The following is a 27,996-nucleotide window of genomic DNA, read 5'->3' as shown; positions in this document are numbered from 1 at the left end:
TTAAAAAAGTAAAATGTATCTTTTTTCTAAATTTTCTATATGTAATATGTCCTACTTTTATAGTCAGAATAAAAATCAATACAAATTGTGTTTTTTTAAAAAAACCACATACACAAACCCCAAACTAGGGTAGTCATATAAAGCTTAGGGTTTTCAGGAAAGCAGAAAAATGTTACTGGAAAGTTTTTGAGAAAGCATCGAGTACAGGATCCTGACCCAGGTGCCAGAAGAGGAGAGTGGAGCTGGCCACGCCAGGGGGATGACCCTAAATGCAGAAGGCTTGGCCAGAGGGCAAGGGCACCAGCCTTGGGGAGGCTGCTACGGAGCCTCCTTTCATGCTTGTCACTTAGCCTGAATGATTCCTTGAGGGACATGGAGACCATGAGGTACCAACGGGCTTTTGGTTGCCTTACTGTCCTCCTAAGGACATGTGATACTTTTTTTTGTTGTTTGTTTTGCTGTATGTGGGGCCTCTCACTGTTGTGGCCTCTCCCGTTGCGGAGCACAGGCTCCGGACGCGCAGGCTCAGCGGCCATGGCTCACGGGCCCAGCCGCTCCGCGGCATGTGGGATCTTCCCGGACCGGGGCACGAACCCGTGTCCCCTGCACCGGCAGGCAGACTCTCAACCACTGCGCCACCAGGGAGGCCCGATACTTTTGACTCTCCCTTTGCTTAGGGGACCTCCTCCAGATAGTCAGTAGGCGGGGTGCTTGCAAATGTGTTTCTCAAAGTTCCTAGAAGTGAGACGGGAAAGGCTTGGCATAAACTAAGCAGTGTGTGTGCTAAATGCTCCATGGGGCCGCTTACATCCAACACAAACGTTCAATTTCTAATATTCATAACTCCTTTCAACACTGATAACAAATATTTCTCAAATCCTCAATATAATTCTTATTGGTGCCTTTTGGACACAGTCTATCTCCATCCTATGAAACTCTCTCCCCTTTTAGAACACCTTGTTTTTCTACCCTTACATTCCTGCTGGATTTCAAGCACCCATTTTTCACAGCTCTGACACCCGTCCACAGAGAATGATTTCCATGAGCCCCTTATAGAGTGACTGACATTGTCTTTCAGTGACAAGAAAACACTTGCCTTTAAAAGAAGAGGAAAAGTCAAAAGTCATCAAAACAATGTGATATCCTGTGTGAAATGTTGCAGTCACAAAAGTTTGAGGTTTGAGTCCCTTGATCATGTGCCCCGAGGGAAGTAAGTGGTTTGAGTCCCTTAATCATGTGCCCTGAGAGAAGTAAGTCGGTGGTGGTGGCTGCGGATGACGAGTCAGGTTGCTCAGGTGCGTCTCCAGCTCACCTCACACTTGGGCTTCTCAGGGAGGAGGGGCGGAAGCCCTGGCCCACCGTTAGCACGATGATCCTCAGCCTGCTCCTGGCTCTCAACTTCTTCCCCTCAATTCAAGTAGCAGGTAAACAATTTTGATTTCTTTCCTCCCCCAACGTTTTTGTTTGAGGTCTTTGGTTCATTTTCAAATTTCAAAGAACTCATGAAATTTGGGCATTTGAAGTGTAGTTTTTGCTATGAATGGCAACCTGTTATTTAGAAACTCACTGATTCTCAGACTATGGCCAGCAAAATGTTTTAATGAACTGCCTTTGGAATTAAATCAGATTTATTTAGCTATCAGTTGATAGTGTCCCAAGAATTGTTAGCTTTTGTCTATACATATATATTTCGAAATGTAAGAAAATTGCTGTAAGCAGGTTGGTTCTGAAAGCTCTGGACTTGGACTGCCTGGATTCACAGTACAGATCCATTTCTTGCTAGCTGAGCTTAGGCTAGTATTTAAACTCTCTAAGCCTCAGTTTCCTTGCCTGTAAAATGGGGATGATAATAACCTCATCTCAAGGTCATTGTGAGGATAAAAGGAAACAATCCATGTGAAATGTTTAGCACAGTCAGTGCTTGGCTAGCAAGATAAAGTTTGCTTGTAATTACCATGTTTACCTGAACTGAATGAGTGCCAGAATGAATTCTGGAGTTGTCACAGAAGCTGGTACAATACAGATGCTAATAAATTAGTTTTTTTTTTTTTTTTAACAGTTGGCTGAAATCTGTTTTCTTAGTTGAAATTCTTTTATGTTTCCAGTGGTGATGGGGAGAGACTAAAAAACTTGACACTATCACAGTTAACTGCATTTCAGATGAGGAGATGGGAGTAGGAATGTTAATTTGGCTAAGGATATACATATAGGAGTTATTGGAACCAGGGTCTGAACTACTTTAGTCTGACTCTAGAGCCTGTGCTACTCCGCCTAACATGATGTGCTTTATAACTTTTTAGCTCCAGATATGTCCAAGGTTAAATCATCTTTGGAAAATTACAATTCCAAACAGAAAGAGTTTGTTGCTTATGTGGGCTGGAGTCAGATGTTTGTTCAACTCGTTCTCAGAGTTAGAAAAGGGTCCCACTTGGCTCAAAAATTGGACTGATAGGGGTTAATCGGCATATTGAAATAAGGATAGTTATTTTCCCCTTGAAGATACATTGAAAAGCCAGTATCTTCCATTTTCTTTCTCACTTATTTTGGTAATGTGGGGACTGCATGATTTTTTGTTGTTCTTAAATATCATATACATGACCTCCAAAGAATATAATTACCCCACCTGCACAAGTACGCTAGCTACATATATACCCATCCGTTTTGTTGTCTGAGGTACCAGTAAGCACGTTTACAAATTGTGTGTATTTATAAAAGGTGTTGATATAATAAAAGACATGAACAGGTGATGAGACAGGTTATGCTCCAGTATCTGGAACCCAGTATTGAGAGTTACCAAGTATATTTTAAAAGAATCTTCAACATCGATTTAAAAAAACTTTGTTTTTAAGGGATGTCTAAAATTTATTTTTAAAGAGTATTTAAAATTTCTTAATTTATTAGGCAGTAAAGAATGGGCAGAAAAGAGAGAGAAGCCTCACTCTGACAGAAAACTTTAAAATTGATAATTGTACACAAAATACTTTTCTCTGTGGAGAGCCATCCATCATCATTTCATTCACTCTCCTTTGAAGATATTTTTTGTAAGACTCAAAGCTTTATATTCTTCCTTTAGAACATTTATTAAAAGGGGGATAGCTAGAAAAGCAGTGAAGAGATCACACACATGGAAACTGTTTTTGACTTTGAGGTACTTCTACTTTTCAAATGCCAACTCACCCCCATAAAAACTTTTAAGATTTGATGCTGAATGGCCATCTAATGAAGTAGGAAAGGGGTAGAGAAGGCACTTTCAAAATGTCTCTTCCAGTAAGAAAACTTATGAGAAAAAATAATTACAACATACAAAAATGTCTAATGATCCATTCTAATCAGTGGTGCAAAATCGTCCATGTGCTTTTTGTTTCTGTCTTCACCCTCCACGAAGAAGTTACAGTTAAGGACATTTGCTGGTCACAGTGTACTTGTCCTCCCCTAGGATTGTGAGAGACTACTTCTATGTCTGTGTTGAGATATGTGTGTGTATGTGTGTGTGTGTGTGTGTGTGTGTGTGTGTGTATGAAGAACAGTTTTTCCCCCGACTAATTTAATAAGTCTAACTCATTGCCTCACAGCATAGCTTAAAATACTTATTCTATGAAGTATTTTAAAGCTAACCCGATGCTTCATGATTAATAACACTATAGAAAGATCTTTATGGCTAAATTAAAGAAATATGACTTAGGAAGCATGAGAAAACCTTAACTTACAGTTTCTTTACTAACATGACATGTTTTCTACCAGATAATTGTGCAATTGAGATCCACAATAGAGGATTTTGTTGGATTTTGGAATATGAATCCAGCATAGAACTGCAGCCCTTGAAAGGGAATCAATTCGTGGTTGATGATAGAAGTGTGCCAATAATATATAGCATTGTTCATAGGTTTTTCAGCCAATATTGGTTATTTTTCAGCAAGCTAATCATCCATGATAAAGGCAAAAATCAGGACAACACATTTTTTTTTCGATGAGAGCATTTCTTTTCATTTCTTCCCAAACCTTAGCAAAGAAGCTGTCAAAAACGGCCAATTTGAACACAACTGGTTTCTGCAGTGCTTCTGCATTCCCCCCAGCACTTCTTTTTCCGAGAGAGGCACAGACGGCAGGAAAATGATTGGTATTTAATAAAAAAACATCAGCAAAGCAAGGTAATTAAAGACCTTATTTTTAGTTCAGCAAATGACCCCTCTGAGGTAGTTGTACACAAAAAGAATCATTTACTTCTCTCAGGAAAGTGTTGCTCCAAGGCGGGGCTTGGGAAGGTAAGGTAAAAAGATGGACATAGAAAATGCAATGTAACCAGCAGCTTGCTGTGTCTACATGACACCCCATACACAGTAGCCAGTTCTTCTGACTGTTAAAAAATTGACTGAGTGTTTTGTCAGTTCCAGTAAATTTGATGGACATTTCAAAAGTGTAGCCATTGCTTAAGAATTGGTTTTACTCTGCTTTCACACCCTAAGATACTTTTTTTTTTTAAAAAAGGCAACCATCCAGAAAGAACTTTTACAGCAAGGAATGTAAAATTAATACCAATATATCAGTACCAGGAAATAGAATGAGTCATTTTCACAGATAGATCAGAAAAAGAAATGAATCTGTGATCGTTACTCTGAATCTCTCACATTCAACCCTTTACTATGGGGGGTGGGGGAGGATCTCGCTGCCTTTCCTTCAAACATAAACTTTCCTCCTTTTTAATATCCGTACTCTATTTTCATGAGTATCAAAATGCCATGTGACTACCATTCACCTTTTATCATGGGTGGCTATCTTCCTCCAAGTATTGCCTGCATGCAGTGTGTTGACATTTACAAAATGAAAATTATGCCACCAACATGGCAGAAGAAAATTCCGTTTGTGGTTTATCATCTCTAAAACAATAGCTCTTTATTAATGCATATAGGCATTGATAAGGATACACGGTTCATTGCAGACTTTCTTGTCTGAAAATCAGAGGGCAGGCCCTCCTTCAGAGCACAGTTATTTATCCTTTTTCCTTTTCATCTTGGTTAAAGTTTTGTTTGCCTTTTTCTTCAAGACATTTCTTATTTATAAAACTTCACAGGCTGGGACTTTTCTTCCCAGTAGATAGTTTAGCTGAACTTCAGGAATGATATTTGGGTGGCTTTGTGACAGACTGAAGGGGTCTCTGGTTTTCTAAGACTTGTTGAGGAATCTATGTCTCTTTTATGTTAATTTCTTTGACCCTTTTTGGTCAATGACATGATGTTGTCATCCAAAAATGTACCCAGAACTTTCGGTCTGAGAATGGTTGCATGAGAATTGGTCCCAGAAGCTGGAGCGAATGTAACCCAAGCCCTACGGAAAGTAGGTGTCTAATTTCTTGCTTATTACTCTCATTTTAATGACTCTCAACACTAGAAGAGAGGTGTCCTGGATGGGTTCGAGGGCTACTCAGCCCTTTATTAGAGGATGTGAAAAAGAGAGTTTAGACTTCTTGGGCCTTAGGATTTCAATGCTGATTTCATAGGCATCTTAATTCTGTGTGTGACCATTCAGGTTATGTGAGTTTATATTTTCGTTCTTGGAAGAAGAATGCATAGTGGTGGTGAATTTCTTACTTAACTCTGAGCTGCAGCTTTATCTCTGCATCACCATTACCATCATCTTTTTCATTTGTCATCATCTTTATTATCTTGGGGACTCTGGTTGCCAAGGTAACCAGGTTAATGGTTCCTGATGGTGTCATAAGAGTCACCCACTCACCGTTCACTCTGACCTCTAATCTAATTGTGAGCCTGTTTCTGCAGTATCTGAGTCACCTCTCTGGCTCACAATCCACCACTTAATGTTTTGATTATAACAGTAACTCCTAGTCATTACCCACTCTCTCACACACAAGAATCTAAATTAGTGACATGTCTTACATTTTTAACAATGACATGGATTCCCGTGTTAAGGACTTAGGTAGGTGTTTCTTTTTTTTAAACTTGAGAAGATAGAGGGCTGTGCTTTTCATTTCTTAGGGATACTTGACATGTGATAAGATGTCAGAACATCACTGTGGCTGTATTTGCAGCTTCCATGTGACCTGACGACTTGTGTTGAAATTCAACAGTACTAATAATAAGGGTACATAATTTAAGACCAGCTTCAGCAATGTTGAGTCCAGGAGGGTTCCATTTCCGATTCACAGACTCTATCCCACAGGAGGTGGATGAGAATGGGCACATAGGAGGAGGAGAATGTTTCCTCCCACCATGAGGCTCCTGTGGGGACTAAAGCAGGGTGTTAGTAAGTTACTGTTCTCTAAAGTTCCTGCTCCTTCTTATGCTTTGGGAAGACAGATCTTCTTTCATGTGCTCATTCCATAGGTATTTATTAACATCCTCTATGTGCTATTTTAGGTTCTGTGACTGGTACAAAAACCCAGTTTGAGCTACAATGAAGTTAAAAATGAGAACTGTGAAACCTTTCCAGAATTTTTTTTCTCTTTCAGTTTAGGACCACTGTGAATGATTTCCTATCCATGCTAATTTATTTCATGGAAAACAATGATAAGCCAAAGCATCCACAGAACTGTTGAATTCAACCACAGACATTTTTTAGAGATGGGAGGGAACTTAGACATCTCTCAATTTATAGAAAAGGAAGTTGTGTTGATGGTTCCTCGAAGATGCTAATAGAAAGATGACATTGCAATGTTTCCTGACATTTTGGGATGCTTTTAGGCTGGACCCACTTTACTTATCCAATCTATCTCCTTTTATACCCCAATACAAGATCCTTAACCTAAATACTGAGGGTTTCTTCAATGTCTCACACACCTGCACTTTATGACCTTTCTGATACTGTTTCCCTTTTGGAATTCCCTCTCCCTTTCCACACATCCAAATCCTACTTGACTTTCACTTTATGTCTTTAGTGCAAGATCCATCTCCCTGAGGAAGCTTTCCCTGGGTATTCAGCCTTTACTACCGTCTTATAAGAGGAGCCCCAATGGGAGTGTAACACAATCTAACAAATATGTATTAAACCTCTGTTATATTTTAGTCTCTATTGGGATCTGAAGGAATATAAAAAGAGGAAAAGAACTATAAAGACTTCATTAGCACACAAGAACTGCTTGTGTAATTAATCAAGTTCTCTGTGCTTTTACAGACTTCAGATCTAGTTGAGAAGACTATATGTGACAGGATATAACAGCTGGAAACAGATAAATAAAACTTGGCAGTTTCCTACCTCATCATGCTATTCAATGCCTTAATGGCTTTGCATATATTATTCTTGTAATCTGTTATGTCCCCTAGTCCTCTCATCTGAAGAAGTCTTCTCTGAGACCCTACATGGCCAAGTGAGGGACTTCCTTCCTCATCAGGGTTCCTAAAATTATTATTGTGTGTTGATACATCTGTTTTTTCCCCCTAGACTGTGAGCTTCTTGCAGACAGGATCATGTCATATCCATCCTTATAACCTCGGTACTATGTACAGTGAAGGAATCATTGTAGGTGTTGGACAAATATTTTTTGAAGGAAATGAATGAATTAGTACTAAAATGGGGCAGCATAAAATAAATAGTAAGCTTTTATGGAAAGCTGGGAATTAAGCTGGACTTTAAAGCTAGATAGGACGTGAATGCATGATGTTGTCAATAATAATTGTCAGCTAATATTTATTTTGCACTTATAATGTGCCAGACACTGTTCTATGTGGCTTTCCCTGTATTAAATCATTTATTCTTTCCTTAAATCCTTTGAGGTAGTTACTATGATTATCTTGTCTGTAAGATGGGAAAACTGAGGCATGAAACAGATGGAACAACTTGCCTGTGGTCACACAGTAATGGAGCCAATCCATACACACTTGTTCCAGGGTTCATGTTCTTACTAATGCCATGTTGCCACAGGAAGGAGAAGAAATACAAATGAAGAAATTAAACCAGGAATATCATTGCATGCTCTTGGAACAGTTGACCAGTCTGAATGTATAGAGGCTTGGAGAGGCAGGGTAGAGTCAGGTCCAACAAAGGATTGAATACTGATAATAGAAATTTTCAAGATATTGGGAAACAGCTGAAAGTTTGTGGAAGCAGGATGGTCTAGAGTGTATGGAGACTAGTGACCAGGAGATCATGTTAGAACACTCTGTCACTTTGTCAGGAAGGAGTGACTATTCTGAGAGATGTTTTGAAAGTAGAAATTTCAGGACTTAGTGCCTAGTTTGTGAAAGAGAGGTAGGGATAAAGAATGATGCCAAGATTTTTGGCTTAAGAGGAATGGTGGTGTCTCCGCCTGAAATCAAGATGTTGTGTAACTGAGTTCTGGAGGAAATTAGTGTTTGACTTTAGACACACTGGGTCTGAAGTAAGGACTTGAGGTATCAGAAAGATGTCTGGTACAAAGCTGAAGACATGGGAACTGGGTAAGAATAAAATATTTAAGCATCCTCAACTTTGGAATAAAATTGAAGCCGTGGAAATGGATAGCTAATAGAAAGGAGAGGGTATAACTGTAGAAAAGCAGAGTGTTGAACGGAGTCTGGAAAATAGGCCTGGTTTGGAGTCAGCTGAAGAGGATGAACTAGTGAAGGAGACAGAGAATGTGTTTGGGGAGGGAAGAGGGGAATGAGGCTCATGGAATGTCACTAGAGCCAAAAGAGGAAAGAGTTTCCAGAGAGACAGTGGTTAATGGCATTGACTGCATAAGGGAAGGAGAAGTGCGTAATGACTTGGAAAGGCCATTGGTTTTGGCCAAAAGGAAGCCATTTGGGGCTTCTGAGTTTAGGCAAGTGATGGGGAAGGAAGATAACACTTCGAAGGTTTAAGAAAAGGTGGAGGGGGACAAAATTGAGGGAGTGAAAAGGAGAGGAAATTGCCAGATAAAGTGAAGACAGTCAGGAACTTATAACACTTGTAACGTTTACCACGGTATTTTGTACACAGTAGGTGTGTAATAAATGTTTGCAACTGAGTGACTTAACTATATTCGACAGGTGGAAGGAGCCAAGTGTTGGTTTTGAGTGTGTGTGTGTTGCATGGGTGGAAGAGAGAGAGGGCTACTAGGAAAGACAAGAGGAAGAGGGAGAGAAAAACAAGAGAATGGAGGCAGTTTTCTTGAGGAGATGGGGATGGAGATTTGGAGAATGGGAGTATTAGCGAGAGGAGGACAAATGTCTAAGAAGAACGGGAGGAAGGGTAGAGATTTATAGGGGTAGAGATGTGTTAGGATGAAGCCAGGGTAGATGAGTGGTTCCATACTGGCAAATATATATTTATATATGTTTGATTCTCTCAAGACAGGTCATAGTGTTAAACCTGTCTCAACAAGGGCCACTGGGATAGAATATACCTCGACTTTGAAGAGTTAACCTGTTTGTACTGTAAATTTGCTTGAGTCTTCAAAACTGCACACTGTGGCTGGGCTTGGCCTCAGCTCACGGCTGTGATAACAGGGTCACAAGGTTCAGACCAAGCCTGCCCAGCATCACAGGCAGGGTTCCAGTTTCCAGTCAGGGATGTTAATCTTAGCAACTCTCTGTGCTTTTCAGAGAAAGGACATGGTGGCTTGCCCTTGACCCTAGGGAGGCCATGTCTATTATTCTTTTTCCAAACTCAAAATCTAAAACCCCTGATTTATCAAGGTAGGGGGATGTAATGAAGAGTTTTAGTTTGTTACACTCTGACAACTTTTCTAGGCCTTCATTTCCTCATCTGGTATATGAGGGGGTTGGATGAGAAGGCATCTCAGGTCTATTTCTGGCTCAAAAATGCTTCTTAAGTGGGATAAAAGCTCTAGCTTTTATCAGCTCTAGCAAGGCAACCCCACCCCTTTGTGGATGCTCTTACGATATGATAGAGAAAATACAAGAACTGCAACCAGCCATCTTGGAAATTGTTTGGAGAGATTGTGAACCAGCATCTTAGACGCTAATGTGCTTAGAAATGACTGCAGAGTTTTGGGGGACAATATTGCCTTTTTTCTCCCCTATCTTCCAGCATAATGTTAAAGTTTAACACAGTAATTATTTTCAAACTTCCAGGCCATGACTCTTATGTAGAAGAATCTGAATGTGCTAAGGTGGCCCTAAGCAGACTTTGCAAAGGTATAAGATTTAGGGAGAATGAAACAGACAGGAAAGATGTACTGTCGTCTTCTTTACAGAGTTGTTTTGAATGAGGGTTTAGAATGATGGTGGCTCAGGAGGAAAATATGGTTCCCAAATTTGGTTATCAGATTAAAATATGTATTTAGGATATAATATATTAATACATGAGGTCTCTAGATACCTGTGGGTATCTGTTAACTGGATTACTGTCATAATATTTGTGTAGAAAGCTATAAAGCCCTGATTACCTGCTGTCTGAACTACAGGTAACCTTTTAAGGTAATAAAATTTGAATTTTGGAATGGTCTGGTGGCTTTTGGTACAGGTAGCTCTTTCATATAAATTCAGGTGCTCTGTCATGTTGTCCTCTCAGATGGTTCTTCCAGCATTAGGAGCTGAGAGGACAACACAGACCCTTGAATGGTAGGGCCTGGGTCACATCACACCCAAGTTTATGTTGCTTTGTGTTTAGGAAGTTTTGGTCCTAGAGTGCTCATACCCTGCATTGCTGGGTAGCGTCTCTGAGTGGTAGGGATGGGTTGTAGTACAGGTAGTGGTTTTTTAGCAGGTTTAATAATAACTGTCACCCTAATACAGATGACATCCCAATGTACATGTCTATCTCTGACTTTCTTGAGCTCTGGTCCGACTCATCAAACTCCTGGACCTTTCCTCCAGGATGCCTTACCTACCCCTCAGACCCAACATATCTAAAACCCAACAGCTTTTTTTCCAAACAGATTTCCTCTCTTCACGTAGCTAATTTTGTTAATAGCCCTTTACCCAGTCCATGTACTCCACGTCATTTTGATTCCTGTTCACCATCACCAAGCATAACCCAGCACCAACACCTTGTCCATCCTTTCTATCCCAGCTGCTACCTCCACAGCTCAGGCCCGAGGAGCTCACACTGATGCTATTGGCTCAGCCTCCTGACTAGTCTCTGCCTCAGCCCTGCCCTCGCTCCAAGCAAATGCACCTGCCCCTCTGTGCTAATCTTGCCAAAGCGGTGCTTACCGTCCCAGTCTCAGCTCAGGTGTTTTCAATGTCTCCCATTGCCTTTCTAGTAAATCCCATGTGCCTTTTTCTTGGCATTATAAAGGTTCTCCATGATTGGTATCAGCCATCTTCACTTACTTCCCCCCTATGTAAATGCTCAGCTTGTTTCCAATAAACCCTTACACTAAAGGGCATTTCCTTTACCTTAGCCTGTCTAAATTTACTCCAAAGTTCATGACCCAGTTAAAGGCCAGTCTGTACAGAAGCAGACTCATCTTGTCTGGAAACAAGGGGTCTTCCGTGTGACTGTCAGTGACCCTCTACAGGGCTCACACACCAAACCTGGTTTTGGAGTGTAGCTAATTGTGAACCTGCTTTAGGGTTTCTCCTAGAAGGAAGAGGCTGCCACTTCTTTTACATCTTCCCATATCCCAAGAACGTAGTACTATAGACCCCATTATTTATTTGCTGAGTGAATGCTTGACTTTGTCAAGGCAGAAGTCAGAATACCAGAACAATTTTCTGACACACTGAAATTTCTTTTCAGAAAGAATTCATTGACTGTATTGATAATTTTTCTCTCTCAATAATTAGTGCCTTAGGTCTAGGTGCTTGGATGGGACTTTTTGCTACTATCTGGCCTCTGAGTTACTTTCTGACAGTTGCCTGGAGCACAACAAGTTTTTAAAAGGCCAAGGATGATGGTCCTCTACATTACAGTGTCTGCCTGTCTGGAAACACAGATCGAGGCTGAAGGTGGTGCTTAGACTGGTGCTGGCCAATAGCAACTCCTATTCCTATTATCATCTGTAGTCGTATGTACTTGTTTGAACTAAGGTCTCTTTAGATTTTGTTTGAAAGTCACACTTGCTCTGGGTAAGAGTTAATGTGCTTGATAGAACTTGCTAGTTGTGTATATGCACTCTTGGGCAGGGCTGGTTGCTTGGCCTGACTGTTTTTCCCTATAGAAGTCATTGCTTCTGTCGTGGTGGCCTCCTCTACACAACTCTCTTCTCCTTCTGATTCTGGAACCTCCTCCTCCCCTTGCCCCTTTAGATCTGAGCGTGGTTATAACTCTGCTGCTATGAGCTACAGGTTCTAGTACTATCCCCTGTGGTTCCAAACCACTGCCAAGAGCCTTTTTTATAAATAAACCCACCTCCTATCACCCAGTTTTGAGTGTGCCATCTGTTTTCTGCTAAGATCCTGAATGAGACCATGTATACGTATATGGACCATGCTTTTTCAAAGACTTTTTGTTTTTTTTGGAGAGGCTTTCCTTACATCTCTATTCCTTGTGAAAATAAGGAGAGTTTCAAGATGACAGTCAACAGAAAACTAGATGAAATGACCACAAAGTTATTTTGAAAACATAATCTGAATTACCTTTTTTTTTCCCCCCCCATTTTTTTTTTTCCCCCCATTTTGACATGGATTTCAGAGAGTCTGGAGCCATTCAAAGTTTGATAGCATTGTTTTTCTCTTTGTTTTCACTGAGGAGGATGGTGAAAGATGCTGTAGTCTGAGTGTCTTGTGTTCCTCTTTCTCACATCTCTATGAATCCAAGCCACAAGCTAGAGTTACCAGAGCCACAGATGGTTGAGCATTCAAGTCCTCCCAGAAAGCACAGTTCGTCTTACAAGTTCCTGAGCCCAACACTGCGTTGACCTATGGTCAGCCTGCCCCTTATGGAGTCTGCAAAAGGAGGAAGTGGTCAGATGGCCATGTGCTGAAAGGTATCCTGGGCCTGAACAGGAAACGTGCTCAGAGGAAAGTTACGGTAACTTCACCAGCTCTGTGGTCAGGAAGGAGGTGTTCTGTGCCAGGGAAACCAGTGTCACCTTCACAATGTGTTCACAAACATCACAGGGTAAGATGGTTGAAAAGAGAAAGCTTCATTTTCTTTGGTTCCTGCCTAACATGCTAAACTCTGTTCAGTCAGAATTTTAAAAAGGAAGCAACGTGATTAGGATCTTTACAACCTGATTGTTAAACTGCAGAAGAAACTCTGATCATGGTGTGCAGAGATGGAACCCAACAAAGTTCTTAAGAGGTCAATGGACATTGACAACAAGGTCAAGAGGTCAAAGGACAATGACGTTGCTAAAGAAACATTTACTCTATCTTTTTTAGGGCTTCCTTAACTTTAGTTAAGGAATGCGGCCTTCAGTCTTGAGTGCTGCATATTCCACTCTCTGGTTGACCAGCCTCTGTGTGCCATTTGATTTCTCTATGGTGCTATGATAAGGAAAAGGAAAGACGGAATATCCTAAATTAATCATGACAAATAAATGTAATTCACAAAGGCCCTGAAGTTAAGGGCTTGCCCAATGAGGTTTAGATTGAAAGTGATTTTATGTATTGACTAATGTTTGTGTTCAAACTCTTTTGGACATGTGGGCAAGCTGAAATGGAATTGTTGCAATGGTGTAATTATTGCGTGTGGATCTGAAATAATTTATAAGAGGCATTTCATGGGACCATATTGTCTGTAGGCTTTATCTGGGATCCATCTATGACCTTCAGGAAGTCTCTGCAATTGTAAGCAAAATCTTTTGTGTAGAGGCAAAGCAAGTTTGGTAACAGACTTTTTCTAAATATGAAAAAGTCAAGATTGACATGAAATCAAGTCAAACTTGCTGAATGTACAAAATTGGTTTTCTATTCATTCATGATTTAAAATATTACTCCTAGAATCATAAATAAATAATATCTTAGATCTTCCACAATTTCTGTGACCTTGTTTAGAAAGCCATTTACTTCTTTGGTTTTCAGTTGCCTCTTGTGTAAAATAAGGGGTTGCCTGAGATCATCTCCAACTTCCCATCCAGCTGAGCACTTTTTGCGGGATGGTATTCCAGCAAAACGGGGTAGAAAATGAAATTTATCTTGGTCCTGTCCTCTTCCCACTCCATTTACTCCCCTGCTCAATGGTATTCTCCTCCTAAGTCTCACTTCTGTGCCATCCAACTATCAAGTCCAACTTTGAGAAGGTCTAGAAACAATCACCAAAATTGATTGAAATTTTGATGCAACCTGGCAGAGGGAAAAGAACACTAGATTAGAAGTCATGAGGCTTGAGCCAAGTCCTAAGGGTCATGTACTTGTCCTGTAACCTTGAGCAAGAATTAGACCTTTTTGACCTCAGTTTCCTCATCTATAAAATGGGCATAAAGATGACTGTCCTGCTTATTTATTTCACAGGTTAATGTAGAGTTTATATGAGATAAAATAGGAGAAAGCACTTTGTAGCCCTATGAATATAGACCATAGTTACTAATTTGTCAATGTATTTCCCACATTGCATTTTAGGCTTCACCTTATTTTGAAATCAAAGCATTAACTGGGCTGGTGGGGAGTGTCCTTTTAGGGTCAGGGCTCCTTCTCTGGTGTTTGGAGCCACACCTTAGAGATGGTTATCCACTCCACCTGTGCAGAGAGTTGTTTATTATTATAGTAGTTGACCTATTTACCATAGGCAAAAAGGAAAAGTTTTGTTTTGTTTTGTTTTTGGTAACCAAGCTCCCTTCCCCCCTTTCTCATGGAAGCACAAGCAACTTTCAATTTTCCAGAAGTCAACTATATCACAAAATTCACAGATTATCTGGGGGAAATCTTTCAGCTCTCACTGCCTTGCTCATAGGCAGCAGATAAGCACCTTCTCACCTCCAATCTTACTCTTCATGTCGCCTGTTGTCAAGGAGGAGTTGTGAGGGAAAGAGGTTTGAGGTTACTGCTTCCTGTCTCCACACCTTTAGCTAGTTTAGCTGCTAGGAAAGGCTTTGAAAAGCAAAGCACTAAATTCATCATCAAAACAACTTGCCAATTCAATTAGAGCCATGTCAGTCGAGCCAATCTTTTGATACCAGAAGCGAATACAACTGATAGATTGACAACGTCTCTCTTTTAACCTAGTAGGTTTGACCTAGGCAGACCTTGCCTAACTAATCACAAGAGGGAAAACTGAATATTTACAGGGAAAGGGGTAGGTCTGCTAAGAAAAAAATTAACATGAGAAGGATGCTTCCCACTCCTAGCACTAACGGGAAAGCAAAAAGGAATCAAACAGAAGCTAGTATGGGGAAGCTAAATATTTCTCTTATTTCTTCTTCTGAGTCTAGACATGTCCTTAAATTTTACAATATGTCCTTAAATCATTTAAGTACTGTAGATTCCCTGAAACTCAGAGAACCAAGATACATATCAAAGCCAAATGTCATTTGGTGTTCTGGTTATTTGTCGCTTTCACTGATCCATGTTATTACTTTACTCTCGCAGAGTAAGGGGTATGCATTTTCACACATGCTCCATTTTTAAGAAAAAATGAGAGCAATCAGAATTACTGTTTCTATGGGAAGCCATAATGATCACAAATATTCAATATCACTTAGAGCAATTGATTATCTTTTCCCACCACCCAGAGTGAATTTCCTTCCCTTAGTGTCTCTCCAAAGCAGATGAGATGGCTTCTCACTTAGGTTTCTCTGAATGACTGACATGAATCAAGGTGGAAGCAAGTACTATGAGGAGATACATGTTCAAAAACAAGAGGTTCTATCAGTCAAACTTGAATTCAAGTTGAACCCTCAGCTAGGAGGCTGTTGTCACACACTAGCACATATTAAGAGAACTATGGATACTTCAAGCATAGTACCTAATTTTAAAATGATCTGTGCTGACATAGAAGAGGGAGGAAAGTAAACCTTGACAGATAAATTGGATATCTCTTTTCCCTCAAATGACCATGTAACCAATATTTTTCAAGCTCTTTCCCAACAAAATATTAGTACATAGGGTCACACAGGAAGTGACTTTTCCTTCCCTTGCTCAACTGTTGGATAGGCCATCAACCAGGGAAATATTGAATAGGTAACAGCCAGCCTAGATCCTAGGACCTCTGATTGCTCTTCCCCAAGAAGTTTCTCACTTTGTAGTGCCGAGGGAGTCTGGGCTCAGGAGAAATGTGATCCGTTTTAACAATGCTGAGGTTTGAATTTGGAGGCCCCATCATGAACAGAAGGGAAATCTATCTTCCAGTTATCTCATTATATCATGCTCTGTGAAGGAAAGCAGAGGAAGACCACTGCTTCTCCCTCTTCTGAAAAACAGCAAACACTGACTAAGCTCCAGGGCGTCAACTATGTGCCCAGGAGCCTTTGAGGTAATTTCCTTTTTCTTTGCAATGATCCCCTAGGCTGGAAGAATGTCTTCTTCACAGCCCAGATGTCCAAAGTTCACCTCAGTTTCTGAGCTGTCTGCTCCAGTCACGTAATGAATGAAGAAAAGACATAGGCAAAAGGAAAACAGTGTTACTTACTGGTTGGTCTGTGTGGCCTGAGGACAGCATTTTTAACTCCCTCACTCATCACATCTAAACCCATGCTGAGTTCTGCTAACTTCAGTCTGGAAATATTTCTTGAGTTCATCCACCTCTTTCTAACCGTAGGCCAGACCCTTATCACCTCTTGCCTAGACTATTACAATTGCATCCTAACTGGTCTCCACGTTTTCACTCTTGTTCTCTTCAAATTCACCTTCCACCTTTGTGCTAAAGGGATCTGTATAAAATGAAAAGTTGTACGTATGACTCTTCTGTTTAAAATCCTTCAAAAGGTCCTCATTACCTGCAGGAGAGAGTCCAACCTATGAACTATGCTTACCTTGCCAGTCCTGTCTTTTACAACTCAGGTCCAGCAAATCCAGGTAGGCGCAATTCCCAACACCTGCCATACTCTTCCTTCGTCCTCATCTGCTCTGCCCAGACCATTCTTTTTTTTTTCCTCTTTGTCTTTATCTTCCCCACAGTCGCCTACCTCACCCCTACCCCAACACACATTCTCCTACCTCCCCCGCACCCCATAACACAAAGACTCATCTTAGCTAGGATAACTTTTACTTCATAAAAACCTGTTGAATCAATGTGTGTATAATCCTTATAAGACTCAGGTCAGCAGTCACCTCCTCCAGAAATCCTTAGTTGGTTCCCCAGTTGCCCTCACTAACACTTGCAGATCACTCTGCCACTCTTTTTAAAGTTGGTATCTGTTTTTGTATCTTTCTTCTCCCACCAGATTGTGAGCTGCCCGAGGATAGTCACTGAGCCCTGCTTACCTTTGGGAAATCAATTTCTCTCTCCCAGTGCCTCTTGGGACGGTGTCTCACCCTGAGTTATGCAAGAGGCACTAAGCAAACTACTGGAGTGTAGATGCTTGAGCTTCTCTGGCCCCCCTCCCTCTCCAGCTTGCTATGGGTGCTGGGAGAAGGAGGCCAAACTGAGCAACCGTCCAGGATTTCTCTTCAGCCTTACTCAGTTTCCTTGCCCATGCTTCCCCTCCCCGCTCTTTAAAAATCCCTGCAAAGGAGTCCTATTCTCATCTTTTTTCTTACATCAGCTCTCAAAGGAAGATCAGGAAGAATTTGAATGCCCATTAGAACAGAATTCAAGTAATTAATAACAGAAACACACTTCTTGGAGTCCTCAATAGGCAGAAACACAGATACCTAAGCTGAAAAGGAACGCAGAAGTTGGCATTTCTTGCTGGGGTTGGCTCTTCCAATCAGAACCGGCCCAGTGATTCTTGCTCAGTAAGCACAGAAAAAGGCCAAGGAAGATACAACAAAACAGAAAATGAGTTGGATTTTCCTATCAAGACAGGCTGAACTTTTTGAGTCTTTACGTGTTTACTTTTCAGTGCTTTTAGAGAGTATTTGTTATAATGAATAATAAATAAAGCTAAAGTTGTTGTTGAGACAGATTTTGAATGAGGACTTAATGAGATGCTAGGCAGAGCTAGCTGCTGCTAAGAATGGTACAGTCTGATCACCATCTTTCACTTATTATTTAATGAGATGCTATTGTTTGCACAGTATCATGCAAAGAAGCATAACCCCTTGTCCTTGCTCAAAAGGGACTTGGAAACTAGGGGTGTAGAGGAAATACACACAAATCAAAAGTTAAACAAATGGAAGCCTATGAAACAAGAGGTGTTCAAAATGTAGAACAGAGAGTAATCATTTTGAGACCTGAGAAGGGAGAGACATTGTAGGCCGTGGAGTCGGTGAACAAAGTACAGAGAGATGAGTACTCACAGTGTGGCCCTAAGTGATCTGGCTAATGGGGAGGGTTTTGGTTCGAGGAAATGAGATTGGAAATGCTAGTGGAAGCCTATGAATTGAGGATTAAAAGTGAGTTTCAACTGTTAAGCCACTGCTTCGCAAACTTGACTGCAAATTAGAATCTCTGAGAAACTTTAAAAATATTGACGTCTGGGTCCTACACCCAAAGATTCTGATTTAATTGGCCTGGCAATCAAGGGTTTTTAAAGTTTCCAGATGACTTTAATATGCTGTCAGCTTGAGAACTCTGTTAGGCTATAGTGGTTTTCAACCCTGACTGAATATTAGAATCAACCAGGGGAATTGTTAAACCAATGCCAAACGCGACATATAAAATAGGAGAAAATATTTGCAAATCACGTATCTTGATAAGAAACTTGTATCACAAATATGTAAAGAACTCTGATAACTCAACACTAACAAGACAACCCAGGTAAGTGGGCAAATGATCTAAATAGACATTTCTCTAAAAAGGATATACAAATAGCTAATAAGTACATGAAAAAAATGCTCAAATCATTAGGGAAATGCAAATCAAACCACAATGAGATACCACTTCATAACTCTAGGATGGCTATAATAAAAAAGATGGACAACAACAAGTGTTGGCAAGGATGTGGAGAAATTGGAACCCTTATACACTGCTGGTGGGGCTGTAAAATGGTACAGTTGTTTTAGGAAGCAGTTTGACAGTTCCTTAACAAGTTAAATACAAGGTTACCATAATGACCCAGCAATGCCACTCCAGGTGTACACCCAAGAGAATTGAGAACATTCATCCACACAAAAACTTGTACATGAATATTCATAGCAGCATTATTCACAATAGCCAACAAGTGAAAGCAACTAATGAATGAAGAAACAAAATGTGGTATATCCATACAATGGGATATTATTTGGCCATGAAAAGGAATGAAGTTCTGATACGTTTACAACATAGATGAACCTTGACAACATTCTGCTAAGTGAAAGAAGCTAGATACAAAAGGCAACAAAAAACTAAAAATAGAACTACCATACGACCCAGCAATCCCACTACTGGGCATATACCCTGAGAAAACCATAATTCTAAAAAAGTCATGTACCACAGTGTTCATTGCAGCTCTATTTACAATAGCCAGGACATGGAAGCAACCTAAGTGTCCACCGACAGATGAATGGATAAAGAAGATGTGGCACATATATACAATGGAATATTACTCAGCCGTAAAAAGAAATGAAATTGAGTTATTTGTAGTGAGGTGGGTGGACCTAGAGTCTGTCATACAGAGTGAAGTAAGTTAGAAAGAGAAAAACAAATACCGTATGCTAACGCATATATATGGAATCTAAAAAAAAAAAAAATGGTCATGAAGAACCTAGGGGCAGGATGGGAATAAAGACGCAGACCTACTAGAGAAAGGACTTGAGGACACGGGGAGGCGTAAGGGTAAGCTGGGACAAAGTGAGAGAGTGGCATGTACATATATACACTACCAAATGTAAAACCAATAGCTAGTGGGAAGCAGCCGCATAGCACAGGGAGATCAGCTTGGTGCTTTGTGACCACCTAGAAGGTTGGGATAGGAAGGGTGGGAGGGAGGGAGATGCAAGAGGGAGGGGATATGGGGATATATGTATATGTATAGCTGATTCACTTTGTTATAAAGCAGAAACTAGCACACCACTGTAAAGCAATTATACTCCAATGAAGATGTTAAAAAAAAAAAGGCAACATATTGATGATCCCATTTATATGAAATGTCCAGAATAGGCAAATCCATAGAGGTAGAAAATAGATTCGTGATTGCCAGGGGCTGGAAAAAAGAAGGAATGGGGAGGGGGCTGCTAATGGGTATGGGATTTCTTTTGGCGGGTAATGAAATATTCTGGAATCAGAGAGTGGCGATCCATTCACAGCTTTGTGAATGTAATAAAAAGCCACTGAACTTTTTTTTGTGGCCTCTCCCGTTGCGGAGCGCGGGCTCAGCGGCCATGGCGCACGGGCCCAGCCGCTCCGCGGCATGTGGGATCTTCCCGGACCCGGGCACAAACCTGCGTCCCCTGCATCGGCAGGTGGACTCTCAACCACTGCGCCACCAGGGAAGCCCAAGCCACTGAACTTTTAAAGGTTACTTTAAAAGGGTGAACTTTAAAAAAAGGGTGAGCTTTATGGTACATGAATTATATCTTAATAAGTTGTTATAAAAAAAATGAAAAGAATGGATCCCTCTCTCCACCAGCATAGACCAGTTAAATCAGAATTTTTGGGAACGGGACCCAGGCACAGGTTCTTGATGTACAGCTAGCATTGAGAACTATGTAAAAGATGAAAAGCTATTAGTGATTTAGTTCTATGCAGCTCCGTTTTCTCCAAAGCAAAAACAAAATACTTGAGTACATGGCTTCAAATCCAGGTTAAATTGTAAATTTCATTTTAATAGATGATTTGACCCTTTAGTATGGGTATGGGGGGTATTGCTTCAAATAACCCTTAAAAAAAAATGTGAACAGGCAGACAATTGTTAGTATACCTAAAAACAATAGCAAAAATGTTTTTTGTTTGTATTGAATTTTTAATCAAAGACACAAAGTGATTTATTGTTTTAAAGAAATTTTGGAGAGTGTTGGTTGCAAAGTCGATTCTCAGTGCTTAAGTGGCCCATTGCTCAGGTGGTTGTAGTTTACTTGGGTTTCAGTCCTTGCTTTGCTCACCATCTGCTCAGTGATATTAGACAGATCATCCAATGTTTCTAGGCCTCACACAGTCACTACAAGAAAAGGGAATATATTGTCATGTGCTAGGGAATGGGGTATAGTGGGGAAAAAACAGGATAGAATAGATATGTTCTCTTCCATCATGCAGATTTCAGGTTCTTTGCTTTAAAAGTGAAGAGATTGAACTAGGTGGTCTCCAGATTCTTTGATCCTTTACTAGGATAGCATAAAGGTAGAAGATGGGCTAGAGAAAGAACTCTTGTGGGCCTCTTGGGCCTCTTCCATCTTCTGTGATTTAAAGAAACAAAAATGCAAACTTCCTGACAAGGCTGTTTTCAGAATTTGCTATGGAGGATAAATTAAATTCTTTGGATTACATTTTTCTTACCTCTTTATCCTACTCTTGGAACAGCCAATAAAAGAAATCAAAATGTTTCAAAACATTTAAATTCCTTCACAAAAGGCTGAATCACAACTTAAAATACAAATCTATTTGTTTATGTCAGGTGTTAAAAGCCATTTCCAAGTAAAACACTCAATTAGAAAATTAATTGAGCATGATTAACATGTTAGGAACCTCAGCACAGACTCAAAAATTCCAAATGCATAGCTGTGATGTTCAATGCCAACAGAAGGCCACGTTCTGCCTTCCAAGTGAAAACATGCTCCACTGTTCCATTCAAAGGAGGATGAAAATAATATCAAAATGTAAACTCTCAGGATAACTGTCTTCCAAAGAGCTCCTGCGTCTTCATCTGCCAAGAGAAATCCTTTGCTGGAGATCTGTTTATTTTGTTAACTAATATAACTTGACTTCAGAAAAAAAGTCCTTATATTCTTGTTCTAAGCAAATGATTTTTTCCCCATCCAGAAAACAAGATTTTGGTGAATCAGTCGCCCATGCTTGTGGTAAACAACAATGAGGTCAACCTCAGCTGCAAGTATACCTACAACCTCTTCTCGAAGGAGTTCCGGGCATCCCTTTATAAGGGAGTAGATAGTGCTGTGGAGGTCTGTGCTGTGAATGGAAATCACTCCAAGTCACTTCAGTCTACAAATAAGGAATTCAACTGCACTGTGAACTTGGGCAACGAAACAGTGACATTCTACCTCCAGGATTTGTACGTTAACCAAACGGATATTTATTTCTGCAAAATCGAGGTTCTGTATCCTCCTCCTTACATAGACAATGAGAAGAGTAATGGGACCATTATCCATGTGAAAGGTAACGCACGGCTCGACCAGTGTCCACTCTCAAGTAGTGGTTTTCAACTGCAGTCTTGAAAACTAGGTCATGATCAGTGGTGGGGTTGGCTAACTCCCAAAGAGGACAGACCAACGAGGAAGTCTACACCTCTTAAGCCAGTGATATTTTGCATATTTTGATTCCTCTCACATTCTCCTCTAGGAAGAAGGAAGGAAATGTACCCAAGTGACATTCCCATATCATTTAATCTAATCTATTCTATTTTTCAGAGAAACATCTTTGTCCAGCTCCCCGGTCTCCTGAGTCCTCTAAGCCATTTTGGGCACTTGTGGTGGTAAACGGAGTCCTAGCTTTCTATAGCTTGCTAGCAACAGTGGCTCTTTCTAACTGCTGGGTAAGAGAAACAGCATTGTTTTCATGTAACTTTTCTACTGCATATGCAATTGGACATATTCAAGAATTTTGCCTATGTGGCTTATTTTCTGTTGAACATGTGATTATTTTCTTTTTCCCTGCTAGGTTTCAGTAGGTTCTCTTTTAGCCTATCCAACTTTATCTGAGATAAAAATCTGATTAGGTGGCCAAGCAGAGTAAGAAGCTAAACAGGTAAATAAGTGTGGGAGATAAATTAGGGTAGAAAATTACCTTTCTTCTCCCCACTTTGCAATGTCATTATGACATATAAAATAGCTCTAATATATACATATGTATAAAAATCTAAGCGACTTGGGAATCTAAGAAACTGAAGCCAATGAATAACTTTGGTTCGGGGTCAAAAATCATGAGAAATTTGTCTACTGAAATTATGCATTCAAACCTAGCAAGGAAACTAGGTCTGTTTATCTGAGTCATATTTTTATCTCCTCTGAAGCAGTTGAATTTTGTGAGGCCAAGTATGGTGCTGTCATTATGAAACTATAATGGGAGTTAGACTTTTCTGAGCTCTTACCACTGAATTGGAGTTTACGAACTTTTGCAAATGTTCATGCAATAAACTTGGTGTGTTTTTCTCTACCTTCTTCAACGTTGAAGTTTTGGCCTAGATTTGAATGCATATTGATCACCATATCTACTGCGAGGCAGGGACCTCCTTATTTTCTCTCCTTTCTCTTACTCAAGAACTTCCAGTTCTTATGTACACAGTGTGGCACTGATTCCATATTGTCTTTGAATTTTTTTCTAGAAGTTAGATTCATGTATGAATCATTTCCTCAACAGGATATGTATGCTTCTCAAGGATAGAGGACTATTTCTCTTGACATTCACCATCCATCTGGTATTAGGTACATTTAGCTTAGTGCTTAAAGAATGCTTATGAACAGATGAATTGATAGCCCCCATAGAGGCCAAACTAAGGACTTAAATGAGTATGCCTGAAGTATCATACTTATCTTTAAGGCATATTCCATACATCTAACTAATTCATACATGGATCAGTGATTTCTGGAAGCCATGCCATGTTGAAGCCATCCTATTTACTATAGCCTTGGTGCTGGGCAGGGTCGGGGTGGAGGAGGAAGGAAGCCCTGGCTTCACAGTCATGCCAAGGATAGATTCAGCCTGGGATCCTTTTAAACTCTTGTCAGCCTATTGCCAAAGTTTGCCTCTCCCTTGTTCCCCAAATGCTACTCCCATTTTGGGAGACTAGGGGGCAGATGGATGCTTGTCAGGCTTCCTGTTGCCTAATCTGTACCTCCAACAAAATCTGTAACCACCAAAGTGGCTGCTTGTTCCTGAAAATCCTTTATATCAGATCATGAGAATTCGCCTATCTTGCCTTCTTCAAGTTGCCCAACCCTGATGGGGGCTTTTTATGTAGTGAAATATTGCCTAAGTTCTTCCTCTGATGTCAGTTGAGTCTGGATCTTGGTGTCTTCATCCTAGTTACCTTTCATCTTTGAGCCTCTGTGGAGTTTGCCAATAACATTAGAATTTAGGCTCCGGACGCGCAGGCTCAGCGGCCATGGCTCACGGGCCCAGTTGCTCCACGGCATGTGGGATCTTCCCGGACCGGGGCACGAACCCGCGTCCCCTGCATCGGCAGGCGGACTCTCAACTACTAGGCCACCAGGGAAGCCCTCAGTTCTTGTTTTTATCTTGATCCCCTTGGAATATCAACTTCTTAATCTAAAAGCCAGGTGCAGTGCCTTTTGGGGTACATTTCCAGGACAGGTGCTCCCCTGTAGTATGCTGACCTAAGTCAATGTACTTTACCAGCTTTGTAAGAAGTAGTTTTGGAAAACTGTTTTAACTTTCAGTGGCCAGAAGGGTAATGCTCACCATTTATAACTTATTGTCAATATACACTAGAATATCAGTTACTATAAGCAGGGACTAATTTGCTAAGTGACTCGAATTACCCAAAGGGACAAGAGTAGCTTCTATTTTTAATGAGTTAAAAAAGTTTACTTTTAAATTGGAAACATCATAAATGCAATATGTTTTCCTTTGGCAGCACTACTAATTCCTAGTGAGGTTCATCTTCCTTTGTCTTGAGAAAACTTATTTTGGTCTTATTCTGTCTCATGAGCTCCCTGAAAATTGGGAAGTCCCAGTGCTTGGCATACCTTATCTTCTTCTGTGGCCTCTTGTGGTTAATTAGGTTACCCAATAAGAAGTACCCTTTATCTGCATCTCAAACATAGGTCTTTGTACTCTCTGACCAAATGGGTGTGAAATAAATGTATATGTATATTTCATAGAATAACAGAGCATTTTTACCCAGGGCTCATCTTTTCTGGATACTGTTTAAACAACTTGCTGAGATAGGCAGCTAGGTCATCAGGGATCCATCCCTAGAGTTTAGCCATTTCCAGGGTACTTTTCTGGGATCCTATTTTTGGCTGGTCTGCGTTGTGCCTTGGTGTAAGATGCTGTTTTCTGGAACTTCCTGAGGGTCTGTGATGTACTGCCGTAGGCAGTTCTAGGCTGAGTGAGTTTCTGGGAACAGCTGCAGATTCTATCTCAGTTCTCGACCTGTAGCTGACATTTGAATAAAGAGAGAGCTCGCCTCTGCCAGGCAGCCACAGACCAGCACCTGTCACTCTCACTCAATCCTCAGTTCACTCCGTTGAGATGGTAAACCCATCCTCCTTCTTAGTCTAAAGGAGCCTTTAAAAAACACAGTTTTCTCCACTATAAATCACACTGTGGGCAATGTAGATAGTGTGTGTACAGGTAGTATCTGCCTTTAAATCCAGTGGGTTCTTGAAGACCATGTCCTTTAAATGAATTGCCCTGTGTATGCCTGTGTCTTTCTGCTGCTTCTGAGAAACAAGTTGGTAAGGATGGGAGTAGAAGGAAGAGAAAGGGAGGAGTGGTCCTGAAATCACACATCTTTAGCAGACAGTGAATGTTGAAGGGCTAAATGACTTAGTCACAGAGACATGTAAGGTGAGTACTCTGCACACGTACATGCATATGCTAGATGAACATGGACACTGTGGGTTCTGTATACTGTTCCCAGCATGTCTCATTTCCATCCCACTGTTGTGTTTACAGTTAGGGTGAAAGTGACTAAATCTGCCATCTGATAACAGCACGAGGGTAAGCATGGGAGCGGATTGCAACAGATCTTTCATAAGTTTGGTGCAACCCAGAGAACCTCAGAGCCAAGACATCTTCATTATGGGGGCCCCTCTAACTAGCTATAGTTTAATTTGAGTGTCCAGAAGCAAAGTCTGTCTCTTAGGAGTCTGGCAAGGGAAGTCGTCAGAATTAGAGTAGGTACTCTAATGCCTCCTAGGATATCAGCAGCAGCCTTCCACATTTATTTGGGGGGCAGACAGTTCCTTGCCTTACTCCTGCCCTGCCATAACCCTGTGCCCAAGAGGACTCTAGTCCTTTATTTATAGAAAGGATGTAGAACCAAGATGTTTGAAGGGCAACTTCCCTCACCCCCTTGGTTTCCATAGCTACCTCTCCCTGAATGCATCCCCCAATTATGTCTGTTTAATGATGTCCTCTTCTTACTTTCAGCTAGATAACCTCATCCATCATCTCAAATCCCCAATGACCGAAGCTGAATTGATAGTCTCTTTCAAATCCACTTTTCCTATCATCTTGCCTTATACTTATGGATGGACCATCAACCTCCTGCTCACCCAGGCTCAAATCATCAGTCATCTTTGAGTATGAACAAGAAGGAGGACTCAGGCAGTCTAAGAATATTCATTCTCACTTGGTGATATATCTTGTATCCATTGCTTCATTTTCATTCCTTTCTTTTTCACGATCAGACTCTTCAGATCAGGATTTCCGGTCTTGGCACTACTGACATTTGAGCTGGATAATACTTTGTTGTCAGGGGCTGCCCTGTGCATTGTAGGATGCTTAGTAGCATCTCTGGCCTCTGCCCACTAGATGCCAGTAGCATTCATCCCAGTGTGACAACCCAAAATGTCTTAAGATGTTGTGAAATGTCCTCTGGGACAGAGGATAAGGGAGTTGGAGGTGTCAAGGATGAGGCTTAGGAGGTCTGGTATGGGCAACTGTGTATATGGTAGTGTCACTCACTGGGACGAGAAACACTGGAAAAGACCAGGTTTTAGGGGAAGATCTTGAGTTTCTTTTTGGACATGTTGAGTTTCAAGTACCTTTGAGGTCTAGTCCAGAGATACACATTTGGGTGAATAGGTGGCAATTGAAACTGTGAATGTGGACGAGGTTGCCTAGGGAGAGAGGATGGCATGAGTAGAGGAGAAGGCTTAGGACCAAACCATGAGGAACTCTAACGCTGAATGGCTAGTTAGAGAAGAAAGAGCTTGCAGAGGAGGCAAGGAGGGAGTGGCCCCAGAGCGGCAGGATGAGAACTGGGGTGGTAGCACCTCATGGAAGGCAAAGCAGAAGCATGTCAGATGGGAATGGATAATCTAGAATGCTGCTGAGAGCTCAAAAGATGAGGCCTGAAGACATGTTAGTTTTATTTAGGTCCATTTTTTACCAACCTTTAACACTTACTCCTGCCCCTTTGATAAGGAAGGTGGGAAGGGCTCAGGTAGGAGTGCATGGAAATAAGGCCAGTCTTTGGCTTATTTATTCTGGTGCTCATGACATTCATGTCCAACGTATCAATATTTACTTACGCATCAGGCCAGGCCTATGTGCCAAGAAATAGACTTTTTTTTTTCATTCTGGAGAATTCTGAATCCAGAAATCTGGATGGCTTTCTGCTTTTAGAATTTTTATGGAACTTTTATCAAACATGTAAATTTTACCATCACACTGATTGAGAAAATATGTTCCTAACCTTCAGTCAAAACTTTGCTAAGATTCGTGGTGAGTATAACTCTAATTCTAGGGTTAGTATCACCCCTCATTCCTGGTAGAAATTCATCCAGAGGGAGCTGTGTCTCAGGGATGGAGATGAGTGACGCTATTGTCTTTATTTATGGAAATATACATACATATAAAGGAATAGGACTGTAACTAGTTGTCTAGAACTGTAACATCCAATTAATTTGGACTCCACTGCTATGAAATTGTGACTATTCCAGACTCTGGAGGGCTGAAGGCCCTCTTTGGTTTATCATGAAAAAAAAATGGCTTCTTGAGCAAATGACTAATACAAGAAGATTGCATTGGGGATGCTCAACCTTTTCAAAGGAGGAAGGGCCTTCAAGAATATTCACATATCAGAGTTGGATATGTTAATTAGATATGCTTTTGGAATTCAGTTCAAATGGCTGCATTGAGAGTAACAGGAGTGCATTTCTCTAAAATACTTTCTTTGATTCAGATTTTTCAGGTTAATTTGGAAGAGTCCAAAGTAGTTGGGTTTGATTGGTCATTATGCAAGTCCAGGGTGCTCAATGAATTCTGGTTTGTTCAGCTTCCTTTGACTGTGTTCTGAAGAGTTGCCCCCAAATCTTAGCACTCCTCCCAGATATCTCCCTCTGTGTCCCTGGC

The 27,996-nt window shown here is 40.8% G+C and overlaps 1 protein-coding gene across 1 annotated transcript in view; it reads left to right on the top strand.

Annotated features, from left to right (window-relative positions):
- The first annotated feature begins 1,234 nt into the window (after positions 1–1,234).
- CD28 (CD28 molecule) overlaps positions 1,235–27,996 on the top strand; it is a 33,163-nt gene continuing 6,401 nt past the window's right edge. Inside the window, exons 1-3 of the mRNA XM_029225742.1 lie at positions 1,235–1,424; positions 21,754–22,107; positions 22,359–22,483. Coding sequence (XP_029081575.1) covers positions 1,235–1,424; positions 21,754–22,107; positions 22,359–22,483 — 669 coding nt within the window. The remainder of the gene's footprint in view (positions 1,425–21,753; positions 22,108–22,358; positions 22,484–27,996) is intronic.

Source organism: Monodon monoceros, unplaced genomic scaffold (assembly GCF_005190385.1).
Source record: "Monodon monoceros isolate NGI ecotype Baffin Bay Population unplaced genomic scaffold, NGI_Narwhal_1 Super_Scaffold_16, whole genome shotgun sequence".
NCBI classification, from domain to species: Eukaryota; Metazoa; Chordata; class Mammalia; order Artiodactyla; family Monodontidae; genus Monodon; species Monodon monoceros.
This window is presented reverse-complemented; position numbering and strand designations above follow the sequence as displayed.